Here is a 20464-nt window from a genome sequence, read left to right on the forward strand (position 1 = left end):
GCGGCTCCCGAGAGTGTACATTTAGATTAAGACATTTAAACATTCAACATACATTTGGCTTGTAATATATTAACATAAACATAACCATAATAAAGTTCATTGGCAGATGTGCAGGCTTTAGAGTTTATTTGTGGAGTTCAGTAGGGTGACAGCCCTGGGAAAGAAGCTGTTCCTAAATCTGGTCGTACGGGTGCGAATGCATCTGTAGCGTCTCCCAGATGGCAGGAGGGCGAACAGACTGTGGCTGGGGTGGGTAGGGTCTTTGATGATGGACCGTGACCTCCGTAAACAGTGTTTCTGGTATATGTGCTCTATGGTCGGTAGCCGGGTGCCGGTAATGCATTGGGCAGTTTTGACTACCCGCTGCAGGGCTTTCCGGTCATAGTAGCTACAGCTGCTATACCATACTGTGATACAGTTCGTCAGGATGCTCTCTATTGTGCAGCGGTAAAAGTTAGAGGATCAGGGGTGACAGGTTACATCACTTCAGCCTCCTTAGGAAATATAGGCGCTGCTGGGCCTTCTTCACCAGAGAGGAGGTATTGAGGGACCAGGAGAGGTCTTCCGTGATGTGGACTCCGAGGAACTTAAAGCTGTCCACCCTTTCCACCACAGCCCCATGGATGTGGATGGGGGTGTGACTTCCGCCTTTAGACTTCCTGAAGTCCACAATGATTTCTTTGGTTTTCTTGATGTTGACGGCACAAATAGATGTTGACGGCACAAATAGAAATAAATGGGTATGATCTGATCGCCATTACAGAGACGTGGTTGCAAGGTGACCAAGGCTGGGAACTGAATATGCAGGGATATCTGACATTTCGGAAGGATAGACAGAAAGGAAAAGGAGGTGGGGTAGCTCTGTTAATAAAGGATGAGATCACTGCAGTGGTGAGGAATGATATTGGCTCAGAAGCTCAAGATGTAGAATCAGTTTGGGTGGAGATAAGAAATAATAAGGGTAAGAAGTCACTGGTGGGAGTAGTATATAGGCCCCCTAACAGTAGCTATACTGTAGGACAGAGTGTAAATCAAGAAATAATGGGGACTTGTAAGAAAGGTACTGCAATAATCATGGGCGATTTTAATCATCATATGCATTGGACAAATCAAATTGGCATGGGTAGCCTTGAGGACGAGTTCATAGAGTATATTTCGGATGGTTTCTTCGAAGACCAGGACCTCAAACCTGGCACTAAGCTCGTGGTCTACAGAGCAGCAGTGATACCCGCCCTGCTGTATGCTTCAGAGACATGGACCATGTACAGCAGGCACCTCAAAGCACTGGAGATGTACCACCAACGCTGCCTCCGCAAGATCCTGCAAATCCATTGGCAGGATAGGCGCACCAACGTCAGTGTTCTTGCTCAGGCCAACATCCCCAGCATTGAAGCTTTGACCAAGCTCCATCAGCTCCGATGGACGGGTCACATCGTCCGCATGCCCGATACAAGACTCTCAAAACAAGCGCTCTACTCGGAGCTCCGACACGGCAAGGGAGCCCCAGGTGAGCAGAGGAAATGCTTCAAGGACATCCAAAGCCTCCTTGAAAAAGTGCAACATCCCCACCGACACCTGGGAATCCCTGGCCCAAGACCGCACAAAGTGGAGGAGAAGCATCCAGGAAGGCACTGAACACCTCGAGTCTCTTTGCCGGGAGCAAGCGGAAGCCAAGCGCAAACAGCGGAAAGAGCGCACGTCAACCCAAGCACCCCACCTACCCACCCCTTCAACCACCGTCTGCCCCACCTGTGACAGAGACTGTAGGTCCCGCATTGGACTCATTTTTTTTAGAGTGGAAGCAAGTCATCCTCGGTTCTGAAGGATTGCCTAAGAAGAGAAGGTGCCATGGTCAGCTTGCTCATCCATCCTGCAGGCTGTTCCCTCATCCACACAAGCAGCAAGAATCTCATACCTGTTGGACAAGGGCAAAGGCTCCTCCAGCACTGCACCTGGGGTCCCCTTACCTGCCTGAGTTGCAGTCACACCCTCCTGTCCCTGACCACTAACCAGACCTGTACCACTACCTAACCTAAGGGGTGTGACTGCCTCCTGGATTAAAGTGTCCAGGTAATTCTCCCCATCCCTGATGCCCCGCAATGTCTGCACCTCAGACTCCAGCTCAACAACTCCGAGCTGAAGTTCCTCAACATGCAGGCACTTACTGCAAACGTGGTTGTCCGGGATCACAATGCTCTCCACAAACTTCCACATGCTGCAGTTGCAGCACACCACCTGTACTGCCATCGCTATACGACCTTGTTTTATTTAATTATATTTGTAATTAGGTAACTTAGTTTACAGTGTAGTTCCTTGACTAGTTACTTGATCTAGATTAAGTTCTGGGTACTGGAATTAAAGATCTACCTGTAACACAAAGCACTACACGTAGTGTAGGCAAAAAGCAGCAACTCCTTCCCACTCTTCCCCAAATTCCCAAATAAAATACACTGTTTAAGTACACTCCATTTTACTTCCGCTCTGTGCTCACAGTTTGAAACATTTTAGTTATCAAAATATGCTAAAAGAGCTGGGACTCCATACTTTCGAGAAGTGTAGACTTGGGGTGATATGATTGAGTTTATAAGATAACAAAGGGAAATAGGTTGCGTTCCAGTTGACAGTTTGTTCTAATCAAATAGGTGAGGGAGGACCAGGGGTGACAATTTTAAGTTGTACAAGGCCAGATCTAGGTTAGATGTCAGGAGGAGGTGGTTCTTTTCCCATAGTGATCCTTTGGAACAGGCTGCCGGCTCGTGCGGCGGACGCCGATTTGCTGAATTCCTTTAAGTGAGAGCTGGATCTGTTGCTGCCGAAGGAGATCACTTCATACAAAAGGTAGGTATTAAAGTGTTATAGTCAGTAAAAGACCAAATTAATAAATTGGAAGAAAGCTAATTTTGAAGAAATGAGAATGGAACTAGGGAAGATAAACTGGAAAAAAATATTGACAGACTAAGAGATAGAACACAATAGAAAATATTTAAAACGGTGATCAATAGAGTTCAACAACAACTTGTATTTATATAGCGCCTTTAATGTAGTAAAACGTCCCAAGGAGCATCACAGGAGCGTTATAAGACAAAAAAATTGACACCGAGCCATATAAGGAGAAATTAGGGCAGGTGACCAAAAGCTTGGTCAAAGGGGTAAGTTTTAAGGCGCGTCTTAAACGAGGAAAGAGAGGCAGATGTAAGGTGGCAGATGGAGTGTAATGTGGGGAAATGTGAGGTTATTCACTCTGGGAGGAAGAATAGAAAAACAGAATAGCCGTGGAGGCTCAATCGTTGAGTATATTCAAGGCTGAGATCGATAGATTTTTGGACTCAAGGGGAATCAAGGGATATGGAGATCGGGCGGGAAAGTAGAGTTGAGGTCGATGATCAGCCGTGATCTTATTGAATGGCGGAGCAGGCTCGAGGCCGACTCCTGCTCTTATTTCTTACATCCTTATGTTCTTATGTAATAACCTGCTCACTGATGCCCAGTTTGGGTTCCTCCAAGACCACTCGGCTCCCGACCTCATTACAGCCTTGGTCCAAACACGGACAAAGGAGCTGAATTTCAGAGGTGAGGTGAGAGTGACTGCCCTCGACATCAAGGCAGCATTTGACCGAGTGTGGCATCAAGGAGCCCTAGTAAAACTGAAGTCAATGGGAATCGGGGGGAAACTCTCCACTGGTTGTTTTTGTGACTGGAAGCCTGTGTCCAGTGGTGTACCGCAGGGATCGGTGCTGGGTCCTTTGATGTTTGTAGTGTACATTAATGATTTAGATATGAATGTAGGAGGTATGATCAGTAAGTTCGCAGATGACACAAAAATTGGTGGTGTGGTATATAGCGAGGAGGGAAGCCTCAGGCTACAGGACGATATAGACGGGTTGGTCAGATGGGCAGAACAGTGGCAAATGGAATTTAACCCTGAAAAGTGTGAGGTGATGCATTTTGGGAGGACTAACAAGGAAAGGGAATACACAATGAATGGTAGGACCCGAGGAAGGACCGAGGATCAGAGGGACCTTGGTGTGCATGTACATAGATCCCTGAATGCAGCAGGACAGGTAGATAAGGTGGTTAAAAAGGCATATGGGATACTTGCCTTCATTAGCTGAAGTATAGAATATAAGAGCAGGGAGGTTTGATGGCCGGCGCGGACACGATGGGCTGAAGGGCCTCTTTCTGTGCTGTATAACTCTATGACCGACTCATACCTAGCACAAAGCAAGGTGGTTGTGGTGGTTTGCGGTCAATCATCATGGCTCCAGGACATCGCTGCAGGAGTTCCTCAGGGCAGTGTCCTAGGCTCAACCATCTTCAGTTGCTTCATCAAAGACCTTCCCTCCATCATAAGCTCAAAAATGTGGATGTTCGCTGATGACTGCACAGTGTTCAGTGACATTCGTAACTCGTAACTGCTCAGATAATGAAGCAGTCCATGCCCACATGCAACAAGACCTGAACGACATTCAGGTTTGGGCTGAAAAGTGGCAGTTAACATTCACTCAATACAATTTCCAGGCAATGACTATCTCCAACAAGCGAAAATCTAACCACCGCCCCTTGACATTCAATGGCATTACCATCGCTGAATTTCCCACCATCAACATCCAAGGACTTAAAGTTAATAAGTCACCAGGAGCGGATGGGATGCATCCTAGGATGCTGAGGGAATAAAGGTAGAAATCACGGAGGTACTGGCCATAATTTTCCAATCCTCCTTAGATACGGGGGTGGTTCCAGAGGACTGGAGAATTGCAAACTGCTCGAGTGCAGGGTAACTCCCGACACGGACTGGGGAGGCCGAATGGCCTGTTTCCATGTTGTAATTTCTATGTAGGTCATTTATTGCTTTTAATCAGTTAGCTGCTGTGCTCGTTACTCACCCTCTGTGAACGCTGAAGATGCTCAGTCAGGGTTAACTCAGGGGAGGTTTTTATGAGTCCACACCTACTTGGCACTGACTTGAGATCTTCAGGTCTGTATATCAAATGTCGTCCAAGTTTATCTCCCTCGAGATGTTCAATGACGTAAGTTCGATTACTGAGAACAACCAAAGCACTGGAGGAGAGAGAGGGAACACTTAATGTTAACCCTAACTCTGCTGAATAGGAAGTAAGTCTGTAGTTACAAATTGAGTAACTCATGCCCTGCTGAATAAATAATTTCCCAGCAGTTACACAGTGAGTAATCCTTACCCTGCTGAATAAACACTTCCCAGTACAGTTACCCAGTGAGTAGCCCTTACCCTGCTGAATAAACACTTCCCAGTACAGTTACCCAGTGAGTAGCCCTTACCCTGCTGAATAAACACTTCCCAGTACAGTTACACAGTGAGTAATCCTTACCCTGCTGAATAAACACTTCCCAGTACAGTTACCCAGTGAGTAGCCCTTACCCTGCTGAATAAACACTTCTCAGTACAGTTACCCAGTGAGTAGCCCTTACCCTGCTGAATAAACACTTCCCAGTACAGTTACACAGTGAGTAATCCTTACCCTGCTGAATAAACACTTCCCAGTACAGTTACACAGTGAGTAATCCTTACCCTGCTGAACAAACACTTCCCAGTACAGTTACCCAGTGAGTAGCCCTTACCCTGCTGAATAAACACTTCCCAGTACAGTTACACAGTGAGTAATCCTTACCCTGCTGAATAAACACTTCCCAGTACAGTTACACAGTGAGTAATCCTTACCCTGCTGAATAAACACTTCCCAGTACAGTTACCCAGTGAGTAGCCCTTACCCTGCTGAATAAACACTTCCCAGTACAGTTACACAGTGAGTAATCCTTACCCTGCTGAATAAACACTTCCCAGTACAGTTACACAGTGAGTAATCCTTACCCTGCTGAATAAACACTTCCCAGTACAGTTACACAGTGAGTAATCCTTACCCTTCTGAATAAACACTTCCCAGTGCAGTTACACAGTGAGTAATCCTTACCCTGCTGAATAAACACTTCCCAGTACAGTTACACAGTGAGTAATCCTTACCCTGCTGAATAAACACTTCCCAGTGCAGTTACACAGTGAGTAATCCTTACCCTGCTGAATAAACACTTCCCAGTACAGTTACACAGTGAGTAACCCTTACCCTGCTGAATAAACACTTCCCAGTACAGTTACCCAGTGAGTAATCCTTACCCTGCTGAATAAACACTTCCCAGTACAGTTACACAGTGAGTAATCCTTACCCTGCTGAATAAACACTTCCCATTACAGTTACACAGTGAGTAATCCTTACCCTGCTGAATAAACACTTCCCAGTACAGTTACACAGTGAGTAATCCTTACCCTGCTGAATAAACACTTCCGAGTGCAGTTGCACAGTGAGTAACCCTTACCCTGCTGAATAAACACTTCCCAGTACAGTTACACGGTAAGTAATCCTTACCCTGCTGAACAAACACTTCCCAGTACAGTTACCCAGTGAGTAGCCCTTACCCTGCTGAATAAACACTTCCCAGTACAGTTACACAGTGAGTAATCCTTACCCTGCTGAATAAACACTTCCCAGTACAGTTACACAGTGAGTAATCCTTACCCTGCTGAATAAACACTTCCCAGTGCAGTTACACAGTGAGTAATCCTTACCCTGCTGAATAAACACTTCCCAGTACAGTTACACAGTGAGTAATCCTTACCCTGCTGAATAAACACTTCCGAGTACAGTTGCACAGTGAGTAACCCTTACCCTGCTGAATAAACACTTCCCAGTACAGTTACACGGTAAATAATCCTTACCCTGCTGAATAAACACTTCCCAGTACAGTTACACAGTGAGTAATCCTTACCCTGCTGAATAAACACTTCCCAGTACAGTTACACAGTGAGTAATCCTTACCCTGCTGAATAAACACTTCCCAGTACAGTTACACAGTGAGTAATCCTTACCCTGCTGAATAAACAATTCCCAGTACAGTTACACAGTGAGTATTCCTTACCCTGCCGAATAAACAATTCCCAGTACAGTTACACAGTGAATAATCCTTACCCTGCTGAATAAACACTTCCCAGTACAGTTACACAGTGAGTAATCCTTACCCTGCTGAATAAACACTTCCCAGTACAGTTACACAGTGAGTAATCCTTACCCTGCTGAATAAACACTTCCCAGTGCAGTTACACAGTGAGTAATCCTTACCCTGCTGAATAAACACTTCCTAGTACAGTTACACAGTGAGTAATCCTTACCCTGCTGAATAAACACTTCCCAGTGCAGTTACACAGTGAGTAATCCTTACCCTGCTGAATAAACACTTCCCAGTACAGTTACACAGTGAGTAATCCTTACCCTGCTGAATAAACACTTCCGAGTACAGTTGCACAGTGAGTAACCCTTACCCTGCTGAATAAACACTTCCCAGTACAGTTACACGGTAAATAATCCTTACCCTGCTGAATAAACACTTCCCAGTACAGTTACACAGTGAGTAATCCTTACCCTGCTGTATAAACACTTCCCAGTACAGTTACACAGTGAGTAATCCTTACCCTGCTGAATAAACACTTCCCAGTACAGTTACACAGTGAGTAATCCTTACCCTGCTGAATAAACAATTCCCAGTACAGTTACACAGTGAGTATTCCTTACCCTGCCGAATAAACAATTCCCAGTACAGTTACACAGTGAATAATCCTTACCCTGCTGAATAAACACTTCCCAGTACAGTTACACAGTGAGTAATCCTTACCCTGCTGAATAAACACTTCCCAGTACAGTTACACAGTGAGTAATCCTTACCCTGATTAATAAACATTTCCGAATACAGTTACACAGGGACTAACCCTTACCCAACTGAACTAACAGCCTACAGGTTTAAAATTTTAACATTTAAGCCCAGGTTTCACTAAAATGAGTAACAATCTGATAGAAAACGGTCAGCCTTTTTACCTGAGTCCTGAGCAGGTGCTCGCAGAGACCTGGGATCCGGGGAATCTTCTGACGGAGCCCTCATAGTAGCAGTGATACTATAAGAAGATGATTAAACCTCAGCATAAAAATTCCTGCTACTTATAACATCCTAAGAGAACTCATTAACAAGAGTTCTTTCATATATAAAATGGCATTACCAGCAAGCAAGAAATGTAACAAAGACATTGAGAGAGTCTCAGAGAGGAGACCAGGGACTGAAGATTCACTGACACTGGGAGAGAGACCCACAGGGAGGAGAAGGGGGGAGCGGAGGGTTGGGGGGAAGATTCACAGACACTGGGAGAGAGACCCACAGGGAGGAGAAGGGGGGAGCAGGGGGGGGGGAAGATTCACTGACACTGGGAGAGAGACCCACAGGGAGAAGGGGGATTGGGATGAAGATTTGCTGACACTGGGAGAGAGACTCACAGGGAGACGGGGGTTTGGGCTGAAGATTTGCTGACACTGGGAGGGAGACCCACAGGGAGAAGGGGGGGGGGAAGATTCACTGACATTGGGAGAGGGTCCCACAGTGATGCGCTATCAATTCTAATAAAAGGCTAGGCTGAGTTCAGAACAACAGGCTTTTATTAACTACTGAATTGCACTTCAGACAGATCAGGACTATGCCTCTAGTGGACGACCGAATGCCAGGAGCTGCCATGCGGCCGCTCTTATACTCGGTAGCCCAGGGGCGGAGTCAGCTGAGGCATAGTCAGGCACAACAGTGAAACAAGAGTGAATGACAACAACAACAACAACAACAGTGAACACAGTGAACTACAGTGGTTTACCACATTCACCCCTCGTTTAAAATTAAGTCCGGCGGGGTGAAGTGTATCAAAAGTTCGAGTAGGCGAGTCTGTCGGGCGGCCTCGTTTGCCGTCGAGATCTTCGTGGCGACGGTTGCGATGGTACAGCTTCCCACGACGCGTCTTGAGCGGGGTCCAGCACCGGCGTATCGTCCCCTTTGGTGTTGGGTGGGCGAGTGGGCTCCGGCTGGTCCTGGGGGCGCGGCATGCCGTCTACTGGGGTGGAATGGACAGGGGTGAGAATTGGGTCTACTGAATTTTGGGCCGTGTCGGAGGGGGTCGTGGTGGGGGGCAATGGTGGCGGGTCAGTGGACCCCGAGGGTGCCAGATCTCTAATGGAGACTGTGTCCTCCCGCCCGTCCGGGTATGCCACGTAGGCGTACTGGGGGTTGGCATGGAGGAGGTGAACCTTCTCTACCAGGGGAGCCGTTTTGTGGGACCTTACATGCTTCCTCAGCAGGACGGGCCCTGGGGACGTCAGCCAGTGTGGTAGTGAGTTACCGGATGTGGGCCTCCGGGGAAAAACAAACATTCGCTCATGGGGGGTTGCGTTGGTGGCTGTACACAGCAGTGACCGGATGGAGTGGAGCGCATCGGGTAGGACATCCTGCCAACGGGAGGTCGGAAGGCCCCTAGATTTTAAGGCTAGGAGGGCCGCCTTCCAGACCGTCGTGTTCTCTCTTTCAACCTGTCCGTTCCCCCGGGGGTTGTAGCTGGTGGTCCGGCTTGAGGCAATACCTCTCATGAGCAGGTACTGACGGAGTTCGTCGCTCATGAAGGACGAGCCCCGGTCGCTATGAATATAGCTGGGAAAACCGAACAGAGCAAAGAGGTTGTGCAGGCATTTAATGACCGTAGCGGTGGTCATGTCCGGGCAGGGGATGGCAAAAGGGAAACGGAAGTACTCATCAACTATGTTGAGGAAGTACACATTGCGGTCAGAGGAGGGGAGGGGCCCTTTAAAGTCGATACTCAGGCGCTCAAAAGGGCGGGTGGCCTTGATCAGGTTTGCTCTGTCAGGCCTATAGAAGCGCGGCTTGCACTCTGCACAGACTGGGCAGCTCCTGGTCATGGTCCTGACCTCCTCGATGGAGTAAGGCAGGTTGCGGCCCTTAATGAAATGGAAGAACCTGGTGACCCCCGGGTGGCAGAGGTCGTTGTGGAGGCCCCGTAGTCTATCGATCTGCGCGGTGGCGCATGTGCCTCGCGATAGAGCGTCTGAGGGTTCGTTGAGTTTCCCTGGCCGGTACAAGATGTCGTAATTGTAGGTGGAAAGTTCGATTCTCCACCTCAAAATCTTGTCATTTTTGATCTTACCCCTCTGCTTGTTGTTGAACATGAAAGCAACTGAACGCTGGTCAGTAAGCAGGGTAAATCGTTTTCCAGCCAGGTAGTGCCGCCAGTGGCGCATCGCCTCCACAATGGCCTGGGCCTCTTTTTCCACAGAGGAGTGTCTGAGTTCGGAGCCCTGGAGGGTTCGTGAAAAGAAGGCCACGGGTCTTCCCGCCTGGTTAAGGGTAGCGGCCAGGGCAAAGTCGGATGCATCGCTCTCCACCTGGAAGGGGATGGACTCGTCTACCGAGTGCATGGTGGCCTTGGCAATGTCATCTTTTATACGGTGAAAGGCTAAGCGGGCCTCCGCCGTCAGGGGGAAGGAAGTGGACTTGATAAGTGGACGGGCTTTGTCCGCATAATGAGGGACCCACTGGGCGTAATAGGAAAAGAAGCCCAGGCACCTTTTGAGGGCCTTGAGACAGTGGGGCAGGGGAAGTTCCATCAACGGGCGCATCCGGTCAGGGTCAGGACTGATGACTCCGTGTTTCACCACGCAACCAAGGATAGCGAGGCGGGCTGTGCGGAATATGCACTTTTCCTTGTTGTACGTGAGGTTTAGGAGTTGGGCCGTGCGGAGGAACTTATCAAGATTGGCGTCATGGTCCTGCAGGTCATGGCCGCAGATGGTCACGTTGTCCAGGTAGGGAAACGTGGCCTGTAACGCATTCTCGTCGACCATCCGGTCCATCTCCCTCTGGAAGACGGAGACACCATTGGTGACGCCAAAAGGAACCCTGAGGAAGTGAAAAAGGCGGCCGTTTGCCTCGAAAGCTGTGTACTGGCGGTCCTCAGGGCGGATAGGGATTTGGTGGTATGCTGCCTTGAGGTCAATGGTCGAGAAAACGCGGTATTGCGCGATCTTATTAACCATGTCGGCTATGCGGGGGAGGGGGTATGCGTCCAACTGGGTGTACTTGTTGATAGTCTGGCTGTAGTCGATGACTAGGCGCTGCTTGTTGCCAGTCTTAACGACTACCACCTGGGCTCGCCAGGGGCTGGTACTATCCTCAATAGTCCCCTCTTTCAGGAGCCGCGTCACCTCAGATCTTATGAAGGATCTGTCCCCGGTGCTGTATCGCCTGCTCTTTGTGGCGATAGGCTTGCAGTCGCGGGTGAGGTTGGCGAACAGGGGGTGGGGGGTGATTTTGAGGGTGGAGAGACTACAAGTGGGGCGCGGCGGGCAATTTAAAAACTGCTGGTTGCAGACAGTGAGCGGGGGAAGAGGTCCACCGTATGTCAAGGTGACACTCTTAAAGTGACAATGAAAGTCCAACCCCAGTAGAACGGCAGCGCAGAGATGTGGCAGGACGAATAGCTTTACATTTTTATATACGGAGCCCTTCACCGAGAGGGTCACTACGCAGTAGCCGCCGACGTCTGCTGAGTGGGATTTCGAGGCCATGGAGATCCGATGGCGCATTGGCCGGACCGAGAGGGAATAGCGCCGTACTGTATCAGGGTGTATGAAGCTCTCCGTGCTCCCGGAATCAAAAAGGCAAGTTGTGGCGCGGCCATTTACCTGGATGTCCATCGTGGACCTGGCTAGCTGGTGGGGTCTGGATTGATCCAGCGTGATGGAGGCCGCTGTGGAGTCGGTAGCGTCGCTGTAGAACGGTGAGGCGGCGGTGGGTGAGTCGGGGGCCCGTTGGCAGAATGGTGGACAAGATGGCGGCGTCGGAGAGGAAGGACAAAATGGCGGCGCCCATGACGATCCCGATCCCCACGAGGCTGGAGGGAGGCAAGATGGCCGCTCCCACGAATCGCACGCGGCGCTGCTGGAGGTAGGGGTCTTCTGACTTCTGCAGACGCCAGCGTAGTGTCCCTTCTTACCGCAGGCAGAGCAGACCGCGTTTTTCGCCGGGCAGCGCGCCCTGGGGTGTTTGGTTTGGCCACAGAAATAACATTTCTGGCTCGGGCGGGACATCGCTGCAGCAGTTGAGGCCAGGGTCCGTGGTGGCGCCGCGTCCCAAGGTGGCGGCGGCTGCGGCATCCATGAGGCGGCCGCGCGGTCCGGGGAGTAGGCCTCCATGTTCCGGTGGGCTACGTCCAACGAGAGGGTGAGTGAAATCGCCTTCTTCAGGTCGAGCTCGCTACTTTCCAGCAGTCGCTGCCGTGTGTGAGTGGACCTGAGGCCCGCCACGAGGGCGTCCCGGATGAGCTCCTCCGTATGTTCCGTGGCTGTTACTTGCTTGCATTCGCAGGCTCGGCCGAGTTCCTTCAGCGCCCGTATGTATGCTTCTGTGGGTTCCCCGGGCTGTTGTTTGCGAGACCCCAGGAGATGTCTTGCGTAAACATAGTTGACCGGGCGTGCGTATTGCTCCTTCAAGATGTCGATAGCCCCCTGGTAGCTCGTAGCGTCCCGGATAAGGGCAAAAGCTCGGTGGTTTACTTTAGAGTTCAGCACCCTGAGCTTGTCGGCATCGGCGGCGACGATCTCGCCGGATGCAGTCAGAAAGGACTCAAAACAGTGCAGCCAGTGCGAGAACTTAGCAGTCGAGTCCGGTTCTTGCGGGTCGAGTTCCAGGCACTTGATCTTAAGAATCTGCAGCATCGTTTTTTTTTTTTTTCAGTAGTTAATAAAATTGATGCGCTATCAATTCTAATAAAAGGCTAGGCTGAGTTCAGAACAACAGGCTTTTATTAACTGCTGAATTGCACTTCAGACAGATCAGGACTATGCCTCTAGTGGACGACCGAATGCCAGGAGCTGCCATGCGGCCGCTCTTATACTCGGTAGCCCAGGGGCGGAGTCAGCTGAGGCATAGTCAGGCACAACAGTGAAACAAGAGTGAACGACAACAACAACAACAACAACAGTGAACACAGTGAACTACAGTGGTTTACCACACACAGGGAGAAGGGGGGGTGAAGATTCGCTGACACTGGGAGATGGTCCCACAGGGAGGAGAAAAAGGGGAGGTGTGAAGACTCACTGACAGTGGACCCTCATAGTGGCCCCTCTCCCCAGAACCATGCTCCGTAGTTACTGTTGAGACAAGCCATTGTGTAAGGGCTGAGTTAGTATTCTCTCTGATATTAATGCAATGTTTGATGTGTTAATGCAGGGTGCTGTTCTCTATTCTGATGCACAGCAGCAGGCCACAGGGATAGGACTGTTAGTACAGGCATAAAATAAAGGAGCAAGTCATGATAAAGGAGGAACATAAGAATGTAAGAAATAGGAGCTGGAGTCGGCCAATCGGCCCCTCGAGCCTGCTCCGCCATTCAACAAGATCATGGCTGACCTTCGACCTCAACTCCACCTTCCCGCACATAAGAGCATAAGAACATAAGAAATAGGAGCAGGAGTAGGCCAATCGGCCCCTCGAGCCTGCTCCGCCATTCAATAAGATCATGGCTGATCTGATCCTAGCCGCCAATCCACTATCACAGAACCATCTCCTGAATCTAACAGAATTAGACACACGAAATAGGAGCAGGATCAGGCTACACGGCCCCTGGGCCCGCTCCGCTACCCACAGGGCCATGACCGATCTGAACCTAGACTCATGTCCAAATTCCTGCCCGCTCCCCGTAACCCTTAATTCCCTTTACTTCTAGGAAACTGTCTATTTCTGTTTTAAATTTATGTAATGATGTAGCTTCTACAGCTTTTTGGGGCAGCATATTCCATGGACCTACCACCCTCTGAGTGAAGTAGTTCCTCCTCATCTCAGTTTTGAAGGAGCAGCGCCTTATTCTAAGACTATGCCCCCTAGTTCTAGTTTCACCCATCATCGGGAACATCTTCCCCGCATCCACCCGATCCAACCCCTTCACAATCTTATATGTTTCAATAAGATCGCCTCTCATTCTTCTGAACTCCAATGAGTAGAGTCCCAATCTACTCAACCTCTCCTCATATGTCCATCCCCTCATCCCCGGGATTAACCGAGTGAACCTTCTTTGTACTGACTCGAGAGCAAGTATGTCCTTTCTTAAGTATGGACACCAAAACTGCACGCAGTATTCCAGGTGCGGTCTCACCAATACCTTGTACAACTGAAGCAATACCTCCCTATTTTTATATTCTATCCCCCTAGCAATGAAAGCCAACATTCCATTGACCTTCTTAATCACTTGCTGCACCTGCATACTAACCTTTTGAGTTTCGTGCACCAGGACCCCCAGATCCCTTTGTACTTCAGTACTTTCCAGTTTCTTGCCATTAAGATAATAACTTGCTCTATGATTTTTCCTGCCAAAGTGCATAACCTCACACTTTCCAGTATTGTATTCCATCTGCCAAATCTCTGCCCACTTACTTAGCCTGTCTATGTCCCCTTGCAGGTTTTTTATGTCCTCCTCACTCACTACTTTCCCTCCCATCTTAGTATCATCTGCAAACTTTGATATGTTACACTCGGTCCCCTCCTCCAAATCGTTAATATAGATTGTAAAGAGTTGGGGACCCAGCACTGACCCCTGCGGAACACCACTAGTTACTGATTGCCAGTCTGAGAATGAACCATTTATCCCAACTCTCTGCCTTCTGTTAGATAGCCAATCCTCTATCCATGCCAGAATATTACCCCCAATCCCGTGATTTTTTATCTTAAGCAATAATCTTTTGTGTGGCACCTTGTCAAATGCCTTTTGGAAGTCTAAATACACTACGTCCACTGGTTCCCCTTTATCCACCCTATATGTTACTTCCTCAAAGAACTCCAGCAAATTTGTCAAACATGACTTCCCCTTCATAAAACCATGCTGACTTTGTCCAATTAAATTATGATTATCTAAATGTCCTGTTACTGTCTCCTTAATAATGGACTCCAAAATTTTACCTACCACAAATGTTAGGCTAACCGGTCTATAGTTTCCAGCCTTCTGTCTACTGCCCATTTTAAATAAGGGTGTTACATTAGCAGTTTTCCAGTCTGCCGGGACCTTTGCCGAGTCCAGGGAGTTTTGGAAAATTATTACCAATGCATCCACAATCCCTACCGCCACTTCCCTCAAGACCCTAGGATGTAAGCCATCGGGTCCAGGTGATTTATCCGCCTTGAGTCCCATTATTTTACCAAGTACCACTTCCTTAGTGATTTTGATCGTGTTTAGCTCCTCCCCCCCTTTAGCCCCCTGCTTGTCCAGTGTTGGGATATTCTTAGTGTCTTCTACTGTAAAGACTGATATAAAATATTCATTCAGTGTTTTTGCCATCTCCATATTTCCCACCATTAATTTCCCGGTCTCATCCTCTAAGGGACCAACATTTACTTTAACCACCCTTTTTCTTTTTATATAACTATAAAAACTCTTACTATCTGTTTTTATATTTTTTGCTAATTTACTTTCATAATCTATCTTCCCTTTCTTAATCAATCTTTTTGTTATTTTTTTCTGTCTTTTAAAGTTTTCCCAATCCTCTATCCTCCCACTAGATTTGGCTACCTTATATGCCCTTGTTTTTAGTCGAATACTATCCTTAATTTCTTTACTTAGCCATGGATGGCTGTCTTTTCTTTTACACCCTTTTCTTCTCAGTGGAATATATTTTTTTTGGAAGTTATAAAATAACTCCTTAAATGTACACCACTGATCATGTATCATCTTACCCTTTAATCTATTTTCCCAATCCACTCTACTCAATTCCGCTCTCATACCTTCATAGTCTCCTTTATTCAAGCTTAGCACACTTGTTTGAGATCCAACCTTCTCACCCTCTAATTGAATATGGAATTCAACCATGTTATGGTCACTCATTCCAAGGGGATCCTTTACTAGGACATTTTTAATTAATCCTGTCTCGTTACACAGGACCAGATCCAAGGTTGCTTGCCCCCTGGTCGGTTCAGTTACATACTGCTCAAGAAACCCATTCCTAATACACTCAATGAACTCATCCTCAAGGCAGCCCTGCCCAATTTGATTTGTCCAATTAATATGATAGTTAAAATCCCCCATAATTATAGATGTTCCCTTATTGCAAGCCTCAACTATTTCCTGATTGATACTCCGTCCAACAGAGTTGCCACTGTTCGGAGGCCTATAGACTATGCCCACTAGTGTTTTTTTCCCCTTATTATTCTTTACCTCCACCCAAACTGTTTCATTATCCTGATCTTTTGACCCAATATCATTTTTCTGTATTACAGTGATTCCTTCCTTTATTAACATAGCCACCCCACCTCCCCTTCCTTCCTGCCTGTCCTTCCTGATCATTAAATAACCTGGCATGTTTAATTCCCAGGCATTGTCACCCTGCAGCCATGTTTCTGTAATGGCCACAAGATCATACCCATATCTAGTTATTTGTGCCATTAACTCGTCTATTTTGTTACGAATGCTACGTGCATTCAGATAGAGAACTTTCAAAGATGTTTTGTGACACTTAGTTCCTGCTTTTGCCCTTTTTATTACTTTACCTTTTACTCCATACCTTCTGCCCCTTCCTGACACGCTCTGGTTTTTAATTTCCCCACTGCTATCTAAGTCTATGACCTTCTCTGTTGTCATTTTTATTATTTGCTCTCTAGGAACCTCCCCCCCACTAGTTAGTTTAAAGCCCTCTCTACAGCCCTAGTTATATGATCCGCCAGGACTCTAGTCCCAGCACTGGCCAAGTGAAGCCCGTCCCAACGGAACAGCTCCCTCCTGCCCCAGTACTGGTGCCAGTGTCCCAGGAAGCAAAACCCATTTCTCCCACACCAGTCTTTGAGCCACGCATTTAACTCTCTAATTTTATTTGTCCTAGCCAAATTCGCTCGTGGCTCAGGTAATTGTGGTTCTGCTTTTTAATTTGGCCCCTAGCTGCTCAAGCTCCCTCAGCAGAACCTCCTTCCTTGTCCTATCTATGTCATTGGTACCAACATGGGCCACGACAACTGGATCCTCCCCCTCCCACTCCAAGTTTCTCTCCAGTTCAGAGGAGATGTCCTTAACCCTGGCACCGGGCAGGCAACACAGCCTTCGGGACTCTCGCTCTCGGCTGCAAAGAACTCTATCTATCCCCCTAACGATACCATCCCCTACCACTACAACATTTCTTTTAACTCCCCCCACTTGAATGGCCCCCCGCTCCACGGTGCTGTGGCCAGGTTGCTCATCCTCCCCGCAGTCCCTGTTCCCACCCTCACAGGGAGTAAGAGCCTCGAACCTGTTGGACAAGTGCAAGGGCTGCGGCTCCTCCAACACTACCTCCTGGATCCCCGTACCTGCCTCACTTCTAGTCACAGCATCCTGACCCTGGCCACGGACTACATCTGAATTAATTAATCTAATTGGTGTGAATACCTCGTGATACACAGAGTCCAGGTAACTCTCCCCCTCCCTGATGTGTCTCAGTGTTTGAAGCTCGGACTCCAGTTCTTCAACACGGAGCCGGAATTCCTCGAGCAGCCAACACTTACTGCAAATGTGATCACCGTGAGCATCAGTGGTGTCCATCAGCTCCCATATATTGCAGCAGCAACACATCACCTGATCTCCCATTCTATGTAATTAATTAAATTTATTAATATTATTCTTAAATACCCTCTGCCCCGATTCTAGATGGTGAATATCACACCTTAGAAACTGTAAACCAAAGAGATTTAAGCTTAAAAAGGGAGAAATACTTACCAACCAATCACTTACCCGCTTTCTGGTGACGTCACACTTGGATTACTTTTTACCTCTCTCCTTCCCTCCGAGTTCCCAGACTGGAGATTGGTAAGCCTTACCTGGTCTCTGGAGCCTTTATACAGCCGCTCAGCCCGCGATTCCCGCTGATTCTCACATTGAGGCCTTACCTGGGCTCTGGAGCCTTTATACAGCCGCTCAGCCCGCGATTCCCGCCGATTCTCGCACTGAGGCCTTACCTGGGCTCTGGAGCCTTTATACAGCCGCTCAGCCCACGATTCCCGCTGATTCTCACATTGAGGCCTTACCTGGGTCTCTGGAGCCTTTATACAGCCGCTCAGCCCGCGATTCCCGCCGATTCTCGCACTGAGGCCTTACCTGGTCTCTGGAGCCTTTATACAGCCGCTCAGCCCGCGATTCCCGCCGATTCTCACACTGAGGCCTTACCTGGTCTCTGGAGCCTTTATACAGCCGCTCAGCCCGCGATTCCCGCCGATTCTCGCACTGAGGCCTTACCTGGTCTCTGGAGCCTTTATACAGCCGCTCAGCCCGCGATTCCCACTGATTCTCGCACTGAGGCCTTACCTGGTCTCTGGAGCCTTTATACAGCCGCTCAGCCCGCGATTCCTGCCGATTCTCGCACTGAGGCCTTACCTGGTCTCTGGAGCCTTTATACAGCCGCTCAGCCCGCGATTCCTGCCGATTCTCGCACTGAGGCCTTACCTGGTCTCTGGAGCCTTTATACAGCTGCTCAGCCCGCGATTCCCGCCGATTCTCGCACTGAGGCCTTACCTGGTCTCTGGAGCCTTTATACAGCCGCTCAGCCCGCGATTCCCACTGATTCTCGCACTGAGGCCTTACCTGGTCTCTGGAGCCTTTATACAGCCGCTCAGCCCGCGATTCCCACTGATTCTCGCACTGAGGCCTTACCTGGTCTCTGGAGCCTTTATACAGCCGCTCAGCCCGCGATTCCCGCCGATTCTCGCACTGAGGCCTTACCTGGTCTCTGGAGCCTTTATACAGCCGCTCAGCCCGCGTTTCCCGCCGATTCTCGCACTGAGGCCTTACCTGGTCTCTGGAGCCTTTATACAGCCGCTCAGCCCGCGATTCCCGCCGATTCTCGCACTGAGGCCTTACCTGGGTCTCGGGAGCCTTTATACAGCCGCTCAGCCCGCGTTTCCCGCCGATTCTCGCACTGAGGCCTTACCTGGTCTCTGGAGCCTTTATACAGCTGCTCAGCCCGCGATTCCCACCAATTCTCGCACTGAGGCCTTACCTGGGTCTCTGGAGCCTTTATACAGCTGCTCAGCCCGCGATTCCCGCCGATTCTCGCACTGAGGCCTTACCTGGGTCTCTGGAGCCTTTATACAACCGCTCAGCCTGCGATTCCTGCCGATTCTCGCACTGAGGCCTTACCTGGTCTCTGGAGCCTTTATACAGCTGCTCAGCCCACGATTCCCGCTGATTCTCGCACTGAGGCCTTACCTGGGTCTCTGGAGCCTTTATACAGCCGCTCAGCCCGCGATTCCCGCCGATTCTCGCACTATCCCCATATCCCTTAATTCCCTTAGTTCCCAAAAATTTATCGACCTCTGGCTTGAATATACTCAACGACTGAGCATCCACAGCTCTCTGGGGTAGAGAATTCCAAAGATTCACCCTTTGAATGAAGAAATTTCTCCTCATCTCAGTCCTAAATGGCCTACCCCTTATTCTGAGACTGTGACCCCGTGTTCTAGATTCCCCAGCCAGGGGAACATTTTCTCAGCATTAACCCTGTCAAACCCCTTAAGAATTTTATATGTTTCAATTAGATCACCTCTCATCCTTCTAAACTCTAAGGAAAATAGGCCTAGTCTACTCTGTTTTGTATGTACCTTTAAGAGAGAACTGATTTTATACTGTAGTACCGGCAGTGACCACACCTGTATATAAAGCCATAGCAGGCTTCTGTACTTTCAGTTTAAGCTTACCCTCTGTTCAGTAAATACCTGTTATTATTGTTCTCCTGCAGTCCGTGTATTATTGATACGCGGACACTACATACTCAATCTCTCCTCAAAGGGAAATCCCCTCATCCCAGGAACCAGTCTAGTGAACCTTCGTTGCACTCTCTCTATAGCAAGTATGTCTTTTTTTAGATAATGAGACCAGAGCTGTATACAGTACTCCAGGTGTGGTCTCACCAATACCCTGTAATTGTAGTAAGACTTCTTTACTCTTCGGGTGGAATTTTTCAGGGGGTCAGTGGGTGTGTTTGGTGGCGGGTCGGGTGTGAAATTTCTTTTTGACAGTGGGTAGGGAACTCGTTGTCAACCCGCCTCCACGCTAGTCTCCTAGATGTCAGGTCTGTCATCACTGAACAGACCCAACCCAGACCAAACGGTGGGGGAGGCAATTTAGATTATTAAGAGCTAGTTGACAGGCATTTAAAAACTATTTTAAGCTCACCTTTAGATCTTAAGAAGTTCTAATCTTCTCATTGATACATCTATATGTTTACTCTTTACTGTTTGGGTATTATTAGCTCAACATTCTAAAGACTTATAAAGGCTCCACAATGCCTGGTTGTCAGGATATAAGATAAACTGCCTTATCTCTATGGACGCTAATAATACCCATTGTAAAACCAAGAGGGACGGTCACGGAGGAGAAGATCTAATGGCCTGTTAGCGGAGTTTAAAAGCGACACCTTTGTAATATGAGGTGCGGAGATGTAAGGGAGGATCTGGAGGGTTGAACTCATCCGACTGTAATGTGCGTTCTTCCACGACTGCATCTTCTGTAATCTTGGTGTTGGTTGTGAGTATGTTGGTTCATTTTGCCTTTAATGAACCT

The 20464-nt window shown here is 48.5% G+C and overlaps 1 protein-coding gene across 1 annotated transcript in view; it reads right to left on the bottom strand.

Moving 5' to 3' along the window:
• The window catches only part of LOC147123877 (disintegrin and metalloproteinase domain-containing protein 12-like), a 503908-nt gene that overhangs the window by 369102 nt on the left and 114342 nt on the right, over window positions 1-20464 (bottom strand). The window contains exons 5-6 of the mRNA XM_085967584.1: window positions 7896-7972; window positions 4884-5058 (exon numbers count right to left, since the gene is read on the bottom strand). Coding sequence (XP_085823710.1) covers window positions 4884-5058; window positions 7896-7972 — 252 coding nt within the window. The remainder of the gene's footprint in view (window positions 1-4883; window positions 5059-7895; window positions 7973-20464) is intronic.

This window comes from Somniosus microcephalus, chromosome 2 (assembly GCF_052327205.1).
Source record: "Somniosus microcephalus isolate GS21.2 chromosome 2, FLI_Smic_1.0, whole genome shotgun sequence".
Classification (NCBI taxonomy): domain Eukaryota; kingdom Metazoa; phylum Chordata; class Chondrichthyes; order Squaliformes; family Somniosidae; genus Somniosus; species Somniosus microcephalus.